The 16,643-nt window shown below is 39.2% G+C and overlaps 1 protein-coding gene across 7 annotated transcripts in view; it reads right to left on the bottom strand.

Moving 5' to 3' along the window:
- ZNF385B (zinc finger protein 385B) overlaps window positions 1–16,643 on the bottom strand; it is a 168,031-nt gene that overhangs the window by 135,355 nt on the left and 16,033 nt on the right. For 4 of the 7 annotated variants that reach the window (XM_065670208.1, XM_065670209.1, XM_065670204.1 and 1 more), the window contains exon 2: window positions 637–939. In XM_065670208.1, coding sequence (XP_065526280.1) covers window positions 637–937 — 301 coding nt within the window. In that variant the 5' untranslated portion in view covers window positions 938–939. Of the gene's footprint in view, window positions 1–636; window positions 940–10,961; window positions 11,042–16,643 lie in introns of those variants that run through there. The other 3 variants (XM_065670207.1, XM_065670206.1, XM_065670213.1) reach the window with 2 other exon arrangements.

Here is a 16,643-nt window from a genome sequence, read left to right as displayed (position 1 = left end):
AGAAGGAAAGACTACATCTTTTTCAGAATAGCTAAGAGCTGAGTCTAATACTGAAATTAAAAGGCACATTTTGTGCTTTGCACCTTTACATTATGCATGTTAAATGTGTTTCACTCAAGCATTTGGGACCTTTGTTTTGCCCAGTAAGTAAAAACTATTATTTCAAATTACTTCTTACTTGAATAAGAGTAATTAAAATCCAGATCACTGAAAGCAGAAACAAGGAAAGGGCCAAGCCTGTGAATTGCAGCTCTACTCCTTCTCTTCCCACCACCACATCTCTTTTAAGACGTTTCTCCTGTGCACATAGCATCCTAGAATTTTTGGGGGGAACAAAAGCAGATGACAAAATGCATGACTCTCCAAAGCCACAACAGCTACTTTGAAATAGACCATATCTCAACTACACAAGGCTCAACAAAGCCATTAATCATGCATTAACACAATATTGCCTCCATACAAGTTGACTTCACAGAAAGAGAAATCACCAGTAATTCCAAACATCGCAGAGTATTATAACTACTAGTATTATTACTCTATATTAAGTTTACTGGTTATGTCAGGTGGGGAAGGTAGAGCTTAAAAGCTTACTCAGATTTCTTGACCAAAATCCAACATCTTATACTAATAATGTACCTGTGCTTGTACTTGCAAACAGAGCGCCAGGAGTTGTACTTGTAGGGAGTTTTCCATTATTTAGCTGCTTCATTCTTTTCAGGTGAGACTTCCCATTGTAATGAACTTGAGCTTGTGCTGCAGAGTTCAGCTGTATATTGCACACTTCACAGAAGGAAAACAGTATCTTCTTTTTTTCTTTGCTTAATTGATAGTCCTGCCTGTCATTCCTCAGCCCTTTTTCTTCAAAACCCTGTAGAATAGCTGGTTGATTCATAATCCCATCTTCAAAGACGTGGTCAGGACTTAATGGACGCTTCATACCTACAAAGCAAACAGCCAGAACTGTTACTAGAAGCCAACTAATAATGCTTACTATTAAATCAGTATTTTCTTCTTTTAAATGTTACACAACATGAACCAAAGACCAGTTCCAACAAATAATGTTCCAAATTGTGGAGGCATCACTTAGTAGTAGAAATACATGCATTTGTGACACATCACAGAGCTCAGAAGTAATAAGTTGGCAATATATTACAGTCTGCGCACAACAGCTCGCAACAAGTAATTTTTTTCTGTAGGCTATTTTAAAGCAGATTTATTATTGCATCTCTAGCAGATTTTAAGATTATTTAAAGAAACATTTCCTCTGCATTGCTGAACACTAGTTCCAGAGCTTTTTACTTTCCAATGCCCATAGTTGTACCCACTGCCCCAAATTACTCAACAAAAAGGATGCCAACAAAAGATGTTACTGAAACACTGGAAGACAGCACTGTTCAAGTGATACTTACGAACACTTTCCACTTTTACATACACCCAAATCTTCAGCCTCCCTCCATACAAGCATTAAGACATTGTCTATTGTAATCTGTCAACACCTTCACAATTAAACTACTATAGAGAGAAAATGCCAGCTAAATGTTAGTCTTATGGGAGCTACACAAATCACAGTAAGTGACAGTTCCTGAAAAACAATCCAAGAACCTGAAGTACACATTTTTGCCTATGGATTCAAAACCTCATCATAATAAATTAACCAAGCTCCACAAAGAACTGTCTATATGTATGGGCGGAGGTGTGCAGGCATGTATTTCATTTAAGGTATGCTTCTAAATCAGTAGAAGAAGAAAGGTGAGGGAAGGGGTCTCTCTGTAACGGGGGGAAAGGTTTTGGGAAATTAACATAGAAAGACTCCAGATTTCTTGGCTAAACAACTTGCCATTTATGCTTTACTCTTTTCTCCCACCATCCAAATACTCCTAATCTACCGAAGGGTGGCTCAGGAAGCTGTGCAGAGCAGCAAGAGTGCACCTATATATATATTTATAGGTATATATGAAACTACATATATATGTATATATATATTCAGTTTTCGTAAGCATAGAAGAATAGAATCATAGAATAGTTAAGGTTGGAAAAGACCTTAAGATCATCTAGTTCCAACCCCTCTGCCATGGGCAGGGACACCTCACACTAAACCGTCTCACCCAAAGCTTTCTCCAGCCTGGCCTTGAAGACCACAAGGGATGAAGCATTCACAACCTCCTTGGGAAACGCATTCCAGTGCCTCACCACCCTCACACTTAAACTTCCCCTGTTTAAGTTTTAACCCATTACCCCTTGTCCTGTCACTACAGTCCCTAATGAAGAGTCCCTCCCCAGCATCCCTACAGCCCCCCTTCAGATCCTGAAAGGCTGCTATGAGGTCTCCACGCAGCCTTCTCTTCTCCAGGCTGAACAGCCCCAACTTCCTCAGCCTGTCTTCATACGGGAGGTGCTCCAGTCCCCTGATCCTCCTCGTGGCCCTGCTCTGGACTTGTTCCAACAGTTCCATGTCCTTTTTATGTTGAGGACACCAGAACTGCACACAATACTCCAAGTGAGGTCTCATGAGAGCAGAGTAGAGGGGCAAGATCACCTCCTTTGACCTGCTGGTCACACTCCTTTTGATGCAGCCCAGGATACGGTTGGCCTTCTAGGCTGTGAGCACACACTGCCAGCTCATGTTCATTTTCTCATCTACCAACACCCCCAAGCCCTTCTCCACAGGGCTGCTCTGAATCTCTTCTCTGCCCAACCTGTACCTGTGCCTGGGATTGCTCCGACCCAGGTGTAGGACCTTGCACTTGTCATGGTTGAACTTCATAAGGTTGGCATCAGCCCACCTCACAAGCGTGTCAAGGTCCCTCTGGATGGCATCCCTTCCCTCCAGCGTATCAACCGAACCATCCAGCTTGGTGTCATTGGCAAACTTGCTGAGGGCGCACTCAATCCCACTGTCCATATCAGCGACGAAGACGTTGAACAAGACCAATCCCAACACCGATCCCTGAGGGACACCACTCGTTACTGGTCTCCAGCTGGACACTGAGCCATTGACCACAACTCTTTGTGTGCGGCCAGCCGGCCAGTTCTTTATCCACCGAGTGGTCCACCAATGTCTCTCTAATTTAGAGAGAAGGATGTGGTGTGGGACAGTGTCGAACACTTTGCACAAGTCCAGGTAGATGACATCAACTGCTCTACCCCTGTCCATCAGTTCCGTAGCCCCCAAATTGGTCAGGCAGGATTTCCCCTTAGTGAAGCCATGCTGGCTGTCACCAAGCACGTTGTTGTTCTTCATGTGCCTTAGCATGCCTTCCAGGAGAATGTGCTCCAAGATTTTGCCAGGCAGAGATGAGACTGACTGGTCTGTAGCTCCCTGGGTCAGTTTGCTGACCCAGCAAAGAGGTTTTAAATGCTAGGTCCTGTTTTCAGCCCAGGAACCAGACCAGCATGGACCTTTCTGCACACCCTGGTAAGCAGGAGGAATGAGACACCAAACCTCCACACGCACAGAAAGTGAAACACTAAAGCAGTCTCAGCAGTCCTTCCCAAAACTGTGTAGTATTCACAAGCAATACTAGAATACTCCTCTTGCTGTTCAGACAAGTATATTACCAGAAAAAGTCTGCTTTGTTCTTTGGCACAAGTATGTGAATGTTATTTAGACAGTGAGATGGCATATTTCATCACATTCCTAACTCTAGCCCATGCTTAAAATCTTAGTTTTATACAGATTCCTCCTCCAGCATGATTCACCAATCAAGTATGATAAACAGTACAAAGACTTGTATGTTTCATATAACAAAGTCCTGTCATCAACTAAAAGCTATAAACAATATATTCATTAATATATGCATCACATGAAATACTAAAAAAAAATCATTATTATAAGTAATTGTAGGCTACAGGAACCTATTTGCTTTTAAAAACAAAATACTAGTGGATCCTGAAAACCTAGGCTAGACACTGTCACACTAAATCATTTAAGCCTAAGTATCAAATTTCAAGGCGAGCAACCAAGATCCTTGACTCAGCTGAGCTTAGATGACATTTTCATCTGAAAATTTAATCTGCTTAGAGCTTCAGTATTTGTTACTTTTCAGTGTATTTTTTAAACCATAAATAATGTCCCCTACCCCTTTGTTTTCTTTGTATTTGTATTGCAACAGCACTGTTGTAGCTTTTCCTCCCTAAAGTAAATATTTTGAAACAAAAGCATTTCTTTTTATATTACATTGGTTTATATGCTATACTTATATAATAATAAAATAGGTAACAGTTTAAAAATCCTGGCTCATCAAAATCTCATAAATTTGACTGCAGAAAGCAAATAATTCTAAATATAATTCAGTAATTATTTCAATAATCTACAACTTTGTCAAACTCAGTTGGTTTGGGTAATTTAAATACAGAAAATAGCTGCATTAGAAAGCTGCATGGACCAGAAAGCATACTGATGGAGCCAACAGCTCCTGCTGAGTACCTGTAACAGCACCAGAACCTTTCAAATGAGGGCTGTTTTGGAACCCACCAGCCTGGTACTGCATTAGCCCATTATCACTGCACCACGAGATACATATGCTCCTGGACTACACGCTTTGGTTTACTTCCATCCAAGAGAATGAAACCTTTCAGCTGGTAAAGTCTGAGACTGCTGAAACATGAACCAAGTGGGGAAAATCAGAACACTTGCCTCAAAAGTACACTCCTGACATGGCCAAAAATGTTTTCAGTATGGACACACCTTGAAAGAACAACCGATCACAGCAAGGACTCAAACTCTGCACCTACACCCTAAGGCATCCCAGCTGCCAGTCTAGAAAGAGAATTAACCTTCAGACAAAGGAAAAGAAACCACCGTACAAGTTTCATTTTTGTTTTTAAAAACAAAATAGTTCTAAACCCACTCTGACTACAAAGGACCTTCTTCCTTTGCATAACACAGGACAAAGGAGTCTTCAAATCAATCTCTTGCTACTAATTTACAAGCGAAAAAAAAACACAAGCAGCAATTTCAAAATAACCCTCATTGCCTAAAGCTCCGCATCTAAATTAAAAGGTGACCTGATTATAAGCACAGTGACCTCCCAACAACTGATGGGAGCAGCAGATGCAAAGCACGTCTGAAAAAATACCTACATTGAGCACACTAAACTTCAGCTTTAGGAGGGTTTCCAACAGCATACTCTGACCAGTCCAACCTGGAGAGGACATGTACATGCAGCCAGAGACCAAACCCCACTAGCCCTCAGAAGTCTTCCTGTCCCTACACAGAAATCCCAGCCCTCATCTTCCCAGGATCTGAGACAGCTGAACATTTGGTGTAGAAAATCATCTGTTCCAACAGTCCTGTCCAGTCCCTTCTGAAGTGTTCAAGAAGGAAATGGTGGTGGCAAACACCCACTGAGATTTTACAGTACGCACATCTTTCACACAGCAAAAAAGCTTCTATCATCAGTTCTTGTGGTGTATGTATCTGCTAAAAAAATAGAAAGGTTATTACATCAAAGGTCCCATTTGTCTTTAAGACTGTGTCTCCTTCTTGTCTTCTTTAAAGTTAGGGTTGGAAAAACACACTTTTAAAAGTCTATGCTGAAAAGTCCTGGCTCTAGGATATACAGAACAAGTACAGTTTTTCACTGAGGCAGTGTTAAGAATCTCACCACGAATGCAATTTATTTTGTAAGAGGTAACCTTTCTTTGTAAAGTCTTCTGCTTTCATGAAAGACACTTGTACATACACATTAAATTCTAATTAAAACCAAAACCAAAACCAAGAAAGCTCACTAACCAAAAGCCTCAGTCTTCCTATTCTATACATTTCCTAGTCTCTCAAATTTATGCAAGCAAGAATCTGGCAAGTGTCTTTCTTTATCCTTTAAAAAGAGCTTTTCACTGCAGACAGATTTTGAAGCGTTCTGGATGGTACTTATTCTCACCCACCAGGAGTCAGATATGAAATGGGGCCATTTCATTCCTCAGGTTTACACATAGCTCAATAGCATTATCATGTAACAGAAGCAGCTACTTGAGACTGCAGTCAGTGAACTGAGAATAAAGAGAAGTTACATGATCATTATATTCTGCATAATCAAAAAAAATCATTTAGAGTAATAGTTATAGTAGACAGGACTGTGAACTATTCAGAAGTAGACAAGAATAAAACCAAGAATATGAGTTCTTTCAAAGGGAGAAAGGATGGAAATTATATAGGGAAAATACAGTGGATCAATCCTGTGAGCTCCCACGTTTGTGTAACCTGGATACAGCACAGTATTAAGCCAAGCCTCAGGAGCAGCTGATACGTAACAATATCCACTAATTAAAACGTCCCATACAAAAAGAACATGATTCTGTGAATCACACTGGAGTGACACACACATTACAAAGGTACTGCTATATCACTGTAGTTGTATTTACTCAATGACTTAGAAGACTAGAACCAATTAAAAACTGAAAGGTGAGAACATGAAAATGAGACAAAAAAATGGGAAACAAAGAGAAGCATCTGAGTATGTTAGAAAACATCCAGCTGAAGAATCCAGAAAAAAATCTAAGTCTGTAAAGCGATTGTAAGCCATATTCATCTTGCACAGGTACTTCAAAGTCTGCTGCTTTCTCTTGCAAAAGGAAGTTCCGATTCAAACCAGATATACTCATCCTTACTTTGATAAAAGAGAGGAAGCAATGCCAAGTATAACAGGTATTTTCAGGTATTTTACATAGGCCGTTACCTGACTAAACAAGTTGTCCCCCCCATCACATTTCCTCCCAAGTACACAGAACTGATCTATCTGCATCGATTCTGCAAGCAATACTAGAACAAGAATAAATTAGTGATTTATGACACCACATTAAAATTCTTAGGTGTCATGAGATACCCTGTTAGGATTTCTGAAACCACATCTTCTCAGCCTCTTGCAGCTGGCAAAAAAAAAAAAAAAATCTAAGCATGGACATCCTTTGTACTTGAAGCTCACGGCAATTAGCCTTTCAGTTTAGCTAATTTACGTTTAAAGAGAGTTGTGCTTTCAGAGGAGCTACAAAGAAGTATTATATATTACACTGCTGTAGGTGAGAATGTGCAAATCTTTACTCAAAGGAAATAAGCTTTCGTTATCCTAACGAATTAGTGATGGTTACATGAAGCATTCTTTTCCTAAGTGCTGGTCTAAACTTTTGCAATGCCCATTCCTAATTAGATGATACTTCAAAGAACCACTACGCTGGAAATGCAATTAGACTGCCGTCCCTCTGTGGATGTGTGCCAGGTAAGCAAAACAGAAAATGTACTTTAACAACTGACATATGGGCAAAGAGAATGTTCTCCTTTAGCCTTTGGAAATTGTCACATGAATTATGGAAGACACAGGAACAAATATAAATTTTAACTGGCTTTCTATATAGTTAGATTTCCAAAAAGGCTCATTCAGACAGGGGTGGAGAGGGTGTAGGAGGGAGAAAAGAAAGACAGACTGAAGACTAAGCCTTGTGCTGTACACTTCTTAAGGACCTCCTATGGAGAAAAACTATCTATGCAGATGGACCAGTGAAGTCTGCATGCACGCATTCGGAGCTGTGGTCTTGCACTGCGGCAAGTATGATTCCATAGTTCCACATCTCTACCATAAAAGATTCATACACAAAAAGAAAGAAGAAGGAAAAAAAAAAAAAAAAAAAAGGGGGGGGGGAGAGAGAAAACTATCTTGAATATGTCCGGAGCATCATTTAAAAGAAACTCATTAGAGCTGCTTTTGAGAAGTCTTATGACCTTTCTTATATTTTTAAATGGTATTTCCAAAACATAGATAAACTATCAAGAGGCATATGGTTTGCACCATCTGGGCAACAAGTACTATTGGGATACTGTGGTGAACAGCATATGCATAGTGCCTTGTGCACAGTACCCTACAGTGTTAAAAAAACACTAGAGACTATTTTGAAGCCAACCTTAAAAAATCCCCCATACGTTTTAAGGGACCAGTTCTCTTTCAGAAGATGTGTTCCTCCTTCTTTCAGTACAAATCAAAACAGAGAACTGCCATGTTTCATCTTCACCTTATTCTGAAATTCCTGAAGAAGACATCGTATCCTGCAATGTTTCCACCTGTCAAACATTTTATTACCCATCCAAACACATCTGATCAACTCTTTGTTATTTCTTTCATCTCTGCTCACAAAGCACATAGAATGTTTTCATTAAAAGTTACAGTAAAAACTGGACGGTTCTGAAAAATAAATACATTTTTATTCCTTGTGACAGATAACCATGGCACACTGACCAAACTGGGTTAAGTAAATTTTTGCCTGTATTTTGATACTGGTTTATTAATGCAAAGAAGAGGAAGTCAGTTTGCTTGAGAAGTTTTGAATGGTGTAGTATGACAGCCTCTTCACTAACACATTTTAGAGTATTTAACATTTGAACGAGATTCCCTTTAAACTACAAAAACAGATGGCTGTTTCACACCACAAACATTAGCTGTTCAGTACAAGGTAATTCAGAAAACTCAAAACATTCAAGTAGCTAGTGTTTTGCTTTGTTCTACCAGCCTTGAAAACATCCATGCTAAGAAAACCTAAAATTAGGCCTACTGTACTATTTTGTGAGCTCAGTTAAACTGCTGTAAATAATATCACTCTCAATTTAGATGATCACAGACTGCAGTTGGATATGCCTCTGTCTGTAGCTAGCTCTAATTATAAGGTTGATTCTTTTCTCTTTAGCCCCCATACTTACAGACTTCTGATATTTTTAACATTAACAAGAATAGACTTACACATCAATTTATCTGCCAAAGAGATATAACCTCACCTGGCAGAACATATCTGACTGCTGCCAAGAACATTAATCAAGTCTGGAGACCAGAGATCTACTTTGTATTATGCTTCAAGAAGAACAGATAGTTTTCCAGCATTATTGTAACATTATTTTGCTTCATAAACCATTGGACAAGTTGGGGCCTTCTATCTGGGAACCTGTCCTGCAGCCATTACTTACCTTCAGTTAATTTACGCTCTATTTGTAGAAGAAGAAAATCTAGATACCCAAAGTGTCCATCACATGGCTCTATATGTCATCTTAGGCTTTTGTCCTCTCCTACCATATGCCTAAATCTATCAGAGAGAACAGACCCAGCAGGAAAATTGATACTCGGCTCCCTCAGCTTTCTCCATCAAGTCTGTTGAATAAATCCATACAACATGTCCAATAACCACACTGCCACCCCTGATGTTTTATTCAGTTAGGTACCACATAGTCCAGCCTCTGTGGTTTAGTGTCCTCAAACAAAAAAGGGCCCATAATATCCCAGACATCACTGATTGTCAGTATTGGGTTATATTTACATCTTATTTCAACCAGGAACTCTAGCTTTCTTCAAAAGACCTAAACACCACGTGTTCTGTATTTCTAAAGCAACATCTAGGAAGGAGGAAAACGCCCGAAAAAAATAGCCAGACTTGAGTGAGTTCTTTGTTGGACAAAGCTAGGACTAAAACACGTCATGTGTCAAAATGAAAAGGAGCCATCAAAAACAACCAGTAATTTAAAAAAATAGGTGGGATGCTTTTAAAAGGTTGAACATGTGAAAAGCACAAGTCCTTTTAATAGCAAGCCCTCACAAATTAGATTAAAATTTTCAAAAGCTTTATTCAATTAGGTACCTAATTGAATTAATTAATAAAGCATTATTATTACAGGTAGTAATGAACAAAGCAAGTTCTCTTAAGTGTATTCCAAATTTTGCCCATTTTCAAAATCTGCTCCCTTGAGACTAGGGAATTGTCTTATCAATTACTAAATTAAGAAATAAATTGAATCATATTGTCTCTAAGATAATTTTCTAAGACTATTTCCTAAATCTCCAGACTTCTGCAAAGTTGCTAGCTGAGGTTTTTTACTTGCATCTTTCAAATACTACATCCAAGTATTCTTTTAAATCAAAGGACTCCTCTTGTATCCCTCCACAGAAAAAAAAAAAAAAAAGAGAAAAAGAGGTACATTGAATAAAACAAAACATGAATTAGATGCATCTCAGACAGATTTTACAACTTGGAAGAGCTGACAACAAACTTATAAAAGGAAAATGATGTAGAGGATATAGTTTGAACCTGACTTCAATAATAAAAGGACTGCCAAAAAAAGAAAAAACAGCTATTTTTTAAGAAAAAGGTATTTCTTTTAGAATCATCTCTTAAAACATAAGCTAGCAATACCCACTGCAAAGCAAATGGGTTTTAACTAGTTAGAGAAGTGATACAGGATGTAAGGTATTTCTAGTGAATCATCTGTTTTAATTATAAAAAAAAAGTTTTAGGCGTGAATTTGCATGAATAAAGATCAAAACCCACTGACATAATGGGAGATTCCCACAGGGTATTTGTACCTGGCTGCTGCTTTATCTTGCTCAAGCATAATCACATTTGAGGGGTAAATAAAGCTTTGATCTCAGGAAGCAAAAATCATTTTCTACCTTTCTTCAAAATAGAGAGCTCACCTGAGCATAAGAGGAAGCCACAACAGAAAGGCATATTAAACAGCTGTTCTTGTTCATATAGCCTAAGTCTGACAATGTTAGGAGCTGAATATAAGATGTGCTGGAAATCATTAATTCAGGATAAAGTCTGGTAATGCTGCAAAAGAGCTCTCAGACACAAGAGCAAGAACTTTGAGGAATAATAGCTGGGCATGAACAAAGAACAAGCTACATTCAGAAACAGTGCAAGAGTGAGATGCATCAGCTTGCTTTATAGCACTAAGAATACAAAGAAAAGAAAATCCTGCTCAAAACTGCAAGCATGACCAGCAGCAGTGAACATCAATCCTAAATCCTAATCCTAGCGGTGCTCCTATAAAAAGATGGTCCCAGATCAGTCATCCGTAAGAGACTGTCAACGTCCATGTAAACAACTGATTCCCTTTTGGATCTGAAATATATTGAAAACAAGAGTCCCTTATAGTACAAAGGTAAGGGGACATAGCACATGGTTTGTATTATTAACTACTTAAGACTTACGATCATGTTACAAGGTAATTATCCAGCTTGTAGTGACAGACCATGAGAACAGGCAAATGGATCACCTAGTTTGAAGTTGCCTGCAGGAAAAGACATGGCTAAAGTTAGCACTGCCTTGAACATAATCCTTCACTTATCATTTTCCTTGTTAAAGGTAACCACGGCTAAGCATATTTTGTGCTGACACTGAACTTGGAGAGGCCTCTGGCAGAGCCAAAGGTAATACCACTCCCTAATTCCTCCTGCCCATACACCAAGCTTGCACAGACCTCTCCTAAACTTGAGTTGCCAGTCACCTCAGGCTTTAAGCAACTGCTGCCTTCAAAATCTGAATACCTATGTTCCACATTAAATTACACAATTCCATTCATAAAAAAATGAGGCAGTCTTTTGCTGTTATTTCACACCCTGATCCAGAAATAGCACACGCATGTGCTTCCATGCTGAAGCTCTTCCCTGAATTATAAGCCTGCTAGAATGAGTGCATTTGGTTACAGAAATTGACAGACAAATGTCCCTTATTTCATTCCAGCCAGTGTAACCACACTATTGCATTAATCCAACTTGGGTTTGATGAACTTTTGGACATAACTCTAACCTTTACATTTTAAGCGTAAGTTGAAAGGCAGTACTTAAGAATTTGTGTGGGGTAACATTTGGGTTTCTTCACTTTCATTTGTATAAAATCAGTATACTATTTGTATATCATACATCTATAGCAATGACAAGTGACCCCTCCAAAGAAAACTGGTCTAAATAGTATTTCTCAAGGCACTTATGTCTGGAAGACAGGCTTAGTGCATTGAGCCAGGGCCAGAGAGGTTGAAGGAAGTGGCCTGTGGGTATTCTCACAGTTCACACTTCTACCTGTGTATCCCCCGTCTGGAAGAAGGTAAAATGGGTGTAAAGGTGGGCCAGAACGCGCATTTCCAGTCTTGCATCTAGAATGGAAATCTCCCTTCACCCATCAAATCAGTCTACACTGTCAAAGCAAGGGCATATTTTATAGCATGCATTTGTGCTCATTATCAGCATCAGGTATGATCTGAGGCTTCTAAATTTACCTCTGCCACAGTACCTAAGAAAGAGAAGAATGGAGCTTTGGTGCCAGAAATCAATAAAGATTAAAGGTCTGCCAAAATAAGGGCCATTCAATTTCACCAAACTGAACAAACTGTGGAAGAATCACCTTATACCCACCCATATTACAGTGATGGACCCAAGGCTTCAGCTTTCGTTGATTAGTGCATAAAGCGAGTTTCTCACAGTATTGACTGCATACCAACTGCCGTGATAACAAGCAGTGTCTTCCTTCGGACATTTACAAACATCAGAATGCTTATTCATGACAGTCCCACATATCATCTGCCATCCCAGATGGTGACTGGTGGGATGCTGATTTTGTCCTAAGGCAGTTACCACCCACCAAGATAGTATATGCAGGGCTAAACAAAAAGCATGTGCCATCTGCTGTCAAGTTTATAAGACTTTTTGAGACTTACTAGGTTAAGTTGATTTTAGATCAAACAGGTCAGCAGGCTATTGCTCTCTAAATGCCCAATAAAAGAAGGGTCAGCTGCACTGTAACAGACATGCAGTCAATCAAGAACAAGTTAACACTGTGTTGCTGGGCCCACCTCTAACACCCTGAGAGCAGCAAAGGATTCTCACTGTCATCAATGGCAAAAGGCACATAACAGCCCAACAAGAAGCAAGATGAAATTCAGCAGAAGTCAGATTTCCTTGGCATAGAGAAATTTTAGAAACTGTCCTTCTTGCTGACAGGACTTTTTTTCTGATTCCTTCCCTTGCATCTCTCTACTGCTACCATTGTGACAGCTGCTCTCCATCTTATGATTTCTTGCCCAGCCCCAACTCTTTTTCTACCCTTTGCTCATGTGCTGTCATACATATACAGGAATAAAAAGGCAATTAAAAAACAGCACTAGCATGATATCTTCTGCCTGCTGCACAAACAGCATAAACTCTTACTCACTTCATCTGTCATATCCATTTATAGATGGTTAACAGAGAATACAGCAATTTAACCGGACGGGGGCCATTAAGCACTCAAGCTACATAAAATAATTCTATGCATTCTTCTTATATCATCCAATTAAATCTCTTTTGGTACGTTATGAAGATCTAAAGCAAGCAGGGAAAATAGATACATCCACCAGTGCATTTTTCCAAACAATTCTAAATCACATGAAAACCTTTCACTGAAGCACAAGTGTATCAGTTACATCACCGTCTGCACAGATGAAAAAGAAGTGTTACTTAAGCTCACCCCTTAAGAAGTGGAATTTCAAAACAACGCAAAATTTCGTTTAAATTATTAACATCAGAAAAACAGAACACAAAGGAGAGAGATCATGAAGGTCTGTACTGCACAATAATGAGGGACGGGCGTTGCAAAGGTCTCTGCAGGGGCCCAACACTGTAAGACCCCCTGGTTCTACAGCCCACACCAACACAGCTGAATCAGCAGAGATCCTCCTGAAAGCCTGGCAGCGGGTGCTGAAGGAAGATGCCTCCAGCCAGCATGAGTGCATCACCTCCTCCAGCATTCATACCATGTGGGGCAGGGCAGATGAACAGAGCACACCACTCACTTCCAAACAACAGCTTAGCTCCCCTAAGAAATAGTAGGGGTCATCTAAAGAAAGAAAATCTGGAAAAGTACATGGAAAGAAAAGGATTTGACATTCCTCTCCCCCACATAAGCAACCAGAGGCAATGAGGAGCACAACGTAGCACTTCTCCATGCTCCTCAACAAAAAGCTTACTTTCTCTTCTTTAAATGACTGTTAGTACAATTGTCAGTTGCTTTAAAACACCCCAGACTGCTTCCTGTACTGCAGCAACCATAAATACCAATCTATTGCAGCTATCTGCAGAACACATGCCTTTAACAAATATCCATGTAATCATTAAATTTAATTAAAACTCAACACCATAAGAAAGTTATTTAACACAAAAAGATATGATAAATAAAATTATACAAGTCACAGTCTTATTCTGCCATCCAGAATACAATTCTGGCATCTCCTTAGAGATAGAAAGTTTTTTTCACCTTTTATTTCACAACTATGGCTCTGAAGTCTTCACAGAAATTCATGCATATCGTTCCCATAAGAAGTAAAAACATCATTTTGCAAAGGGATAAACTCCTGATGAAAGCAGTCACACTGAAAATGTGTCGTTAATCTCCTCTGAATAAATATAACCTCCAGAAAGATGGGAGTGTGAGCAGAATGTATTTTTTGCACTTGAAAATGCTGAGGTGCACAACAAGAAGCTTTTACTTTAGCATTTACAGCTAAAGTCATCCTTCAGAAGCCCATTTTACTCTCAGGAGATATTTCTCTCCAGTCATTCACTTTTCAAAGCCCTTTACAACTTGCAGATTGCAGTAAAGCTGACTTTTATACCTTATTTCAGTAGATCTCTCTTCCTTGCCTGTGCTGTCACATTCCTTGGAGACATTTGGTGGGGCTTCAACTTCCTAAATATTTTATTAAAAAATAAAAAATATTTCTTGCAAGGTGTAGGCTTCATAAAGCGAAAGATCCTTGCGATAATTCCTCTAACAGATCTGCTGATTAATGAAGACCTTGCTCTCTCACACTAGCTCACCTAGTGTTCTCAAGTTATACTTTTTATACTCTCATTGTTCTCAAGGGATACTTTGCTGAATATCTGATAACTGAACCCAGTTTCAAACACACTGCCTTAAAACCCCCAGTGGACTGATTATGCCTCCTGTGCGGACATCACAAACATGACATTTTGAAACATGAAACATTTGGAAAGGTTCACTTAAGAAAATGTAATTTATCCATCTGATGTCTCTTTCACGCCCAAATTTCACTCATCAATTCAGGACTGATAGCTCTCAGAATTATATACTGCATTATTAGGCATTTTTCTTCAGCAGTCATAAAAATCCCTAGGAATTCTAGCTTTTTTAATATCCTTCTAATCCTTACAGAGATGACTGAAAACATGAACCCTAAAGGCTCAAAACCTAGAAGGGAATTGAAAAGAAACTTATTTCAATTTTCTTCTAGGACCTGACAAGCCTTTTTAATATTCCGAGTTGACAATATTTCTGGCAGCTAGGTAGGAACACTGATGTTCTCTCAGCCATGCACTTGATCAAGTCCAGTACTGCTGCTGTGTTTTATCACCGTAAGAAACACAAGACCTAAAAGAAACACCTTCAAGTCCAGCCCTTCAGCCCTGGCTGAAGCTCCGACAAAGCTCCGACAATCAGATCTGTATTTGGCCATACAAGATTTTCCAGGGTGATCTCCAGCCACTTGTTCTGGGCCAACACTGGCTGTTGGTTTAATGATTCTCTTTCCCTGGTGTGTGCAGTCCGTAAGCACATGAGGAGGCAGGTGTTTCCTCTTCCCCGTGTTCCCACAACCTCTCCTTCCCCTTAGCCTTTATTTTTCAAGACTAAGGAAGTAACCCCATAAAAAAACCTCAAACCAGGCTGTCCTTTTCCCTGACCAGAACCCTTCTCTGCAATCTGTCTCAGTCTGAACTCATCACAAGCAGTAATCAAACCAGTTCCCTGAACTGCAGATGGGAACGCATCAGTTTTGCGATTTCAACATTAATGCTTCCTTATCCCTAAAAAGCAGGAAGGTCAGACAACACTACTTCATTTAACAAAATACTTATATGCAATTATATTTTTTCATTTGTTTAACCATGTTTCATTAGGTATAGCAGTTAAATATCTGGCAAGTATCAGAGTTCTCAGCTATTTTAGTTCATTCAGCTTTTATTAAATGCCCAATTTTATCAGTAACCCAAACTGTCAATTAAATGACACTTAATTGTTTTCAGGTATTTATCAGTTCTTCGCTAAGAGATGAACAAAGAAAGCCCAGTTCCACTGTCAGCAGAAACAGACTGTCATATGCCACAGGAAACTACACAGGAAAGCAACTAGAGCTCAGAGATCCCATGAAATATCCTTGAGAAGGAATGTATATTAAGGGCTTAGTTTCCAGAAGAAATACCCAAATATATGCAGCTGCAAATTTTCCAATTAAACTTTCTACTTCCCCTTGGAAAACCCCGTTTTGTAGACAAAGTTTTTTCTAGAAAACAATAAATTGTCAAAATGCTATTTTCAGAAATTGCATAGTCATTAAGTAGCACCATAAGCACTGTCAAACAAGCATTGCAAATGCTTTGCCCTTTCCATGAAGCAGTAGTAGAACAGACTGTTACCCAAATGCACCAGCCAATACTCAAAAAGAGTTTTAACTCTCAAGATAGCACCAGCAGTGTAGTTACCATTTACTGGAAGTCTGGTTTAACCACCTTTTCAGAGAGGAAATTCTTGCATTTCAATAACTAAGCAGTATCTATGACATTTATAACAAAACACATTAAAATAAGAGACTGCACAGGCTCCTAAACCAAGTCAAGGTAGGTCACAAGGCTTTTTGTCATCATTTTCTAAAGGCACTTCAGACTGCTATAATGTAACTGCATTCAAGGTCTCCTTTCAACATACACTGAACAATGTCCTCCCAGTTCTGCAGAGGTATTCACCAATAACTTCTGTACAAGCTAAGGCTTTTATAACTGCATTTTCAATTACACTGTAAATCCAAAGGACAAGATCCATACCTACTTACACTTGCTATAGCATTA

Source organism: Lathamus discolor, chromosome 3 (assembly GCF_037157495.1).
Source record: "Lathamus discolor isolate bLatDis1 chromosome 3, bLatDis1.hap1, whole genome shotgun sequence".
Classification (NCBI taxonomy): Eukaryota; Metazoa; Chordata; class Aves; order Psittaciformes; family Psittacidae; genus Lathamus; species Lathamus discolor.
The sequence above is the reverse complement of the archived record's forward strand: the minus strand, read 5'-3'. Positions and strand labels throughout refer to the sequence as shown.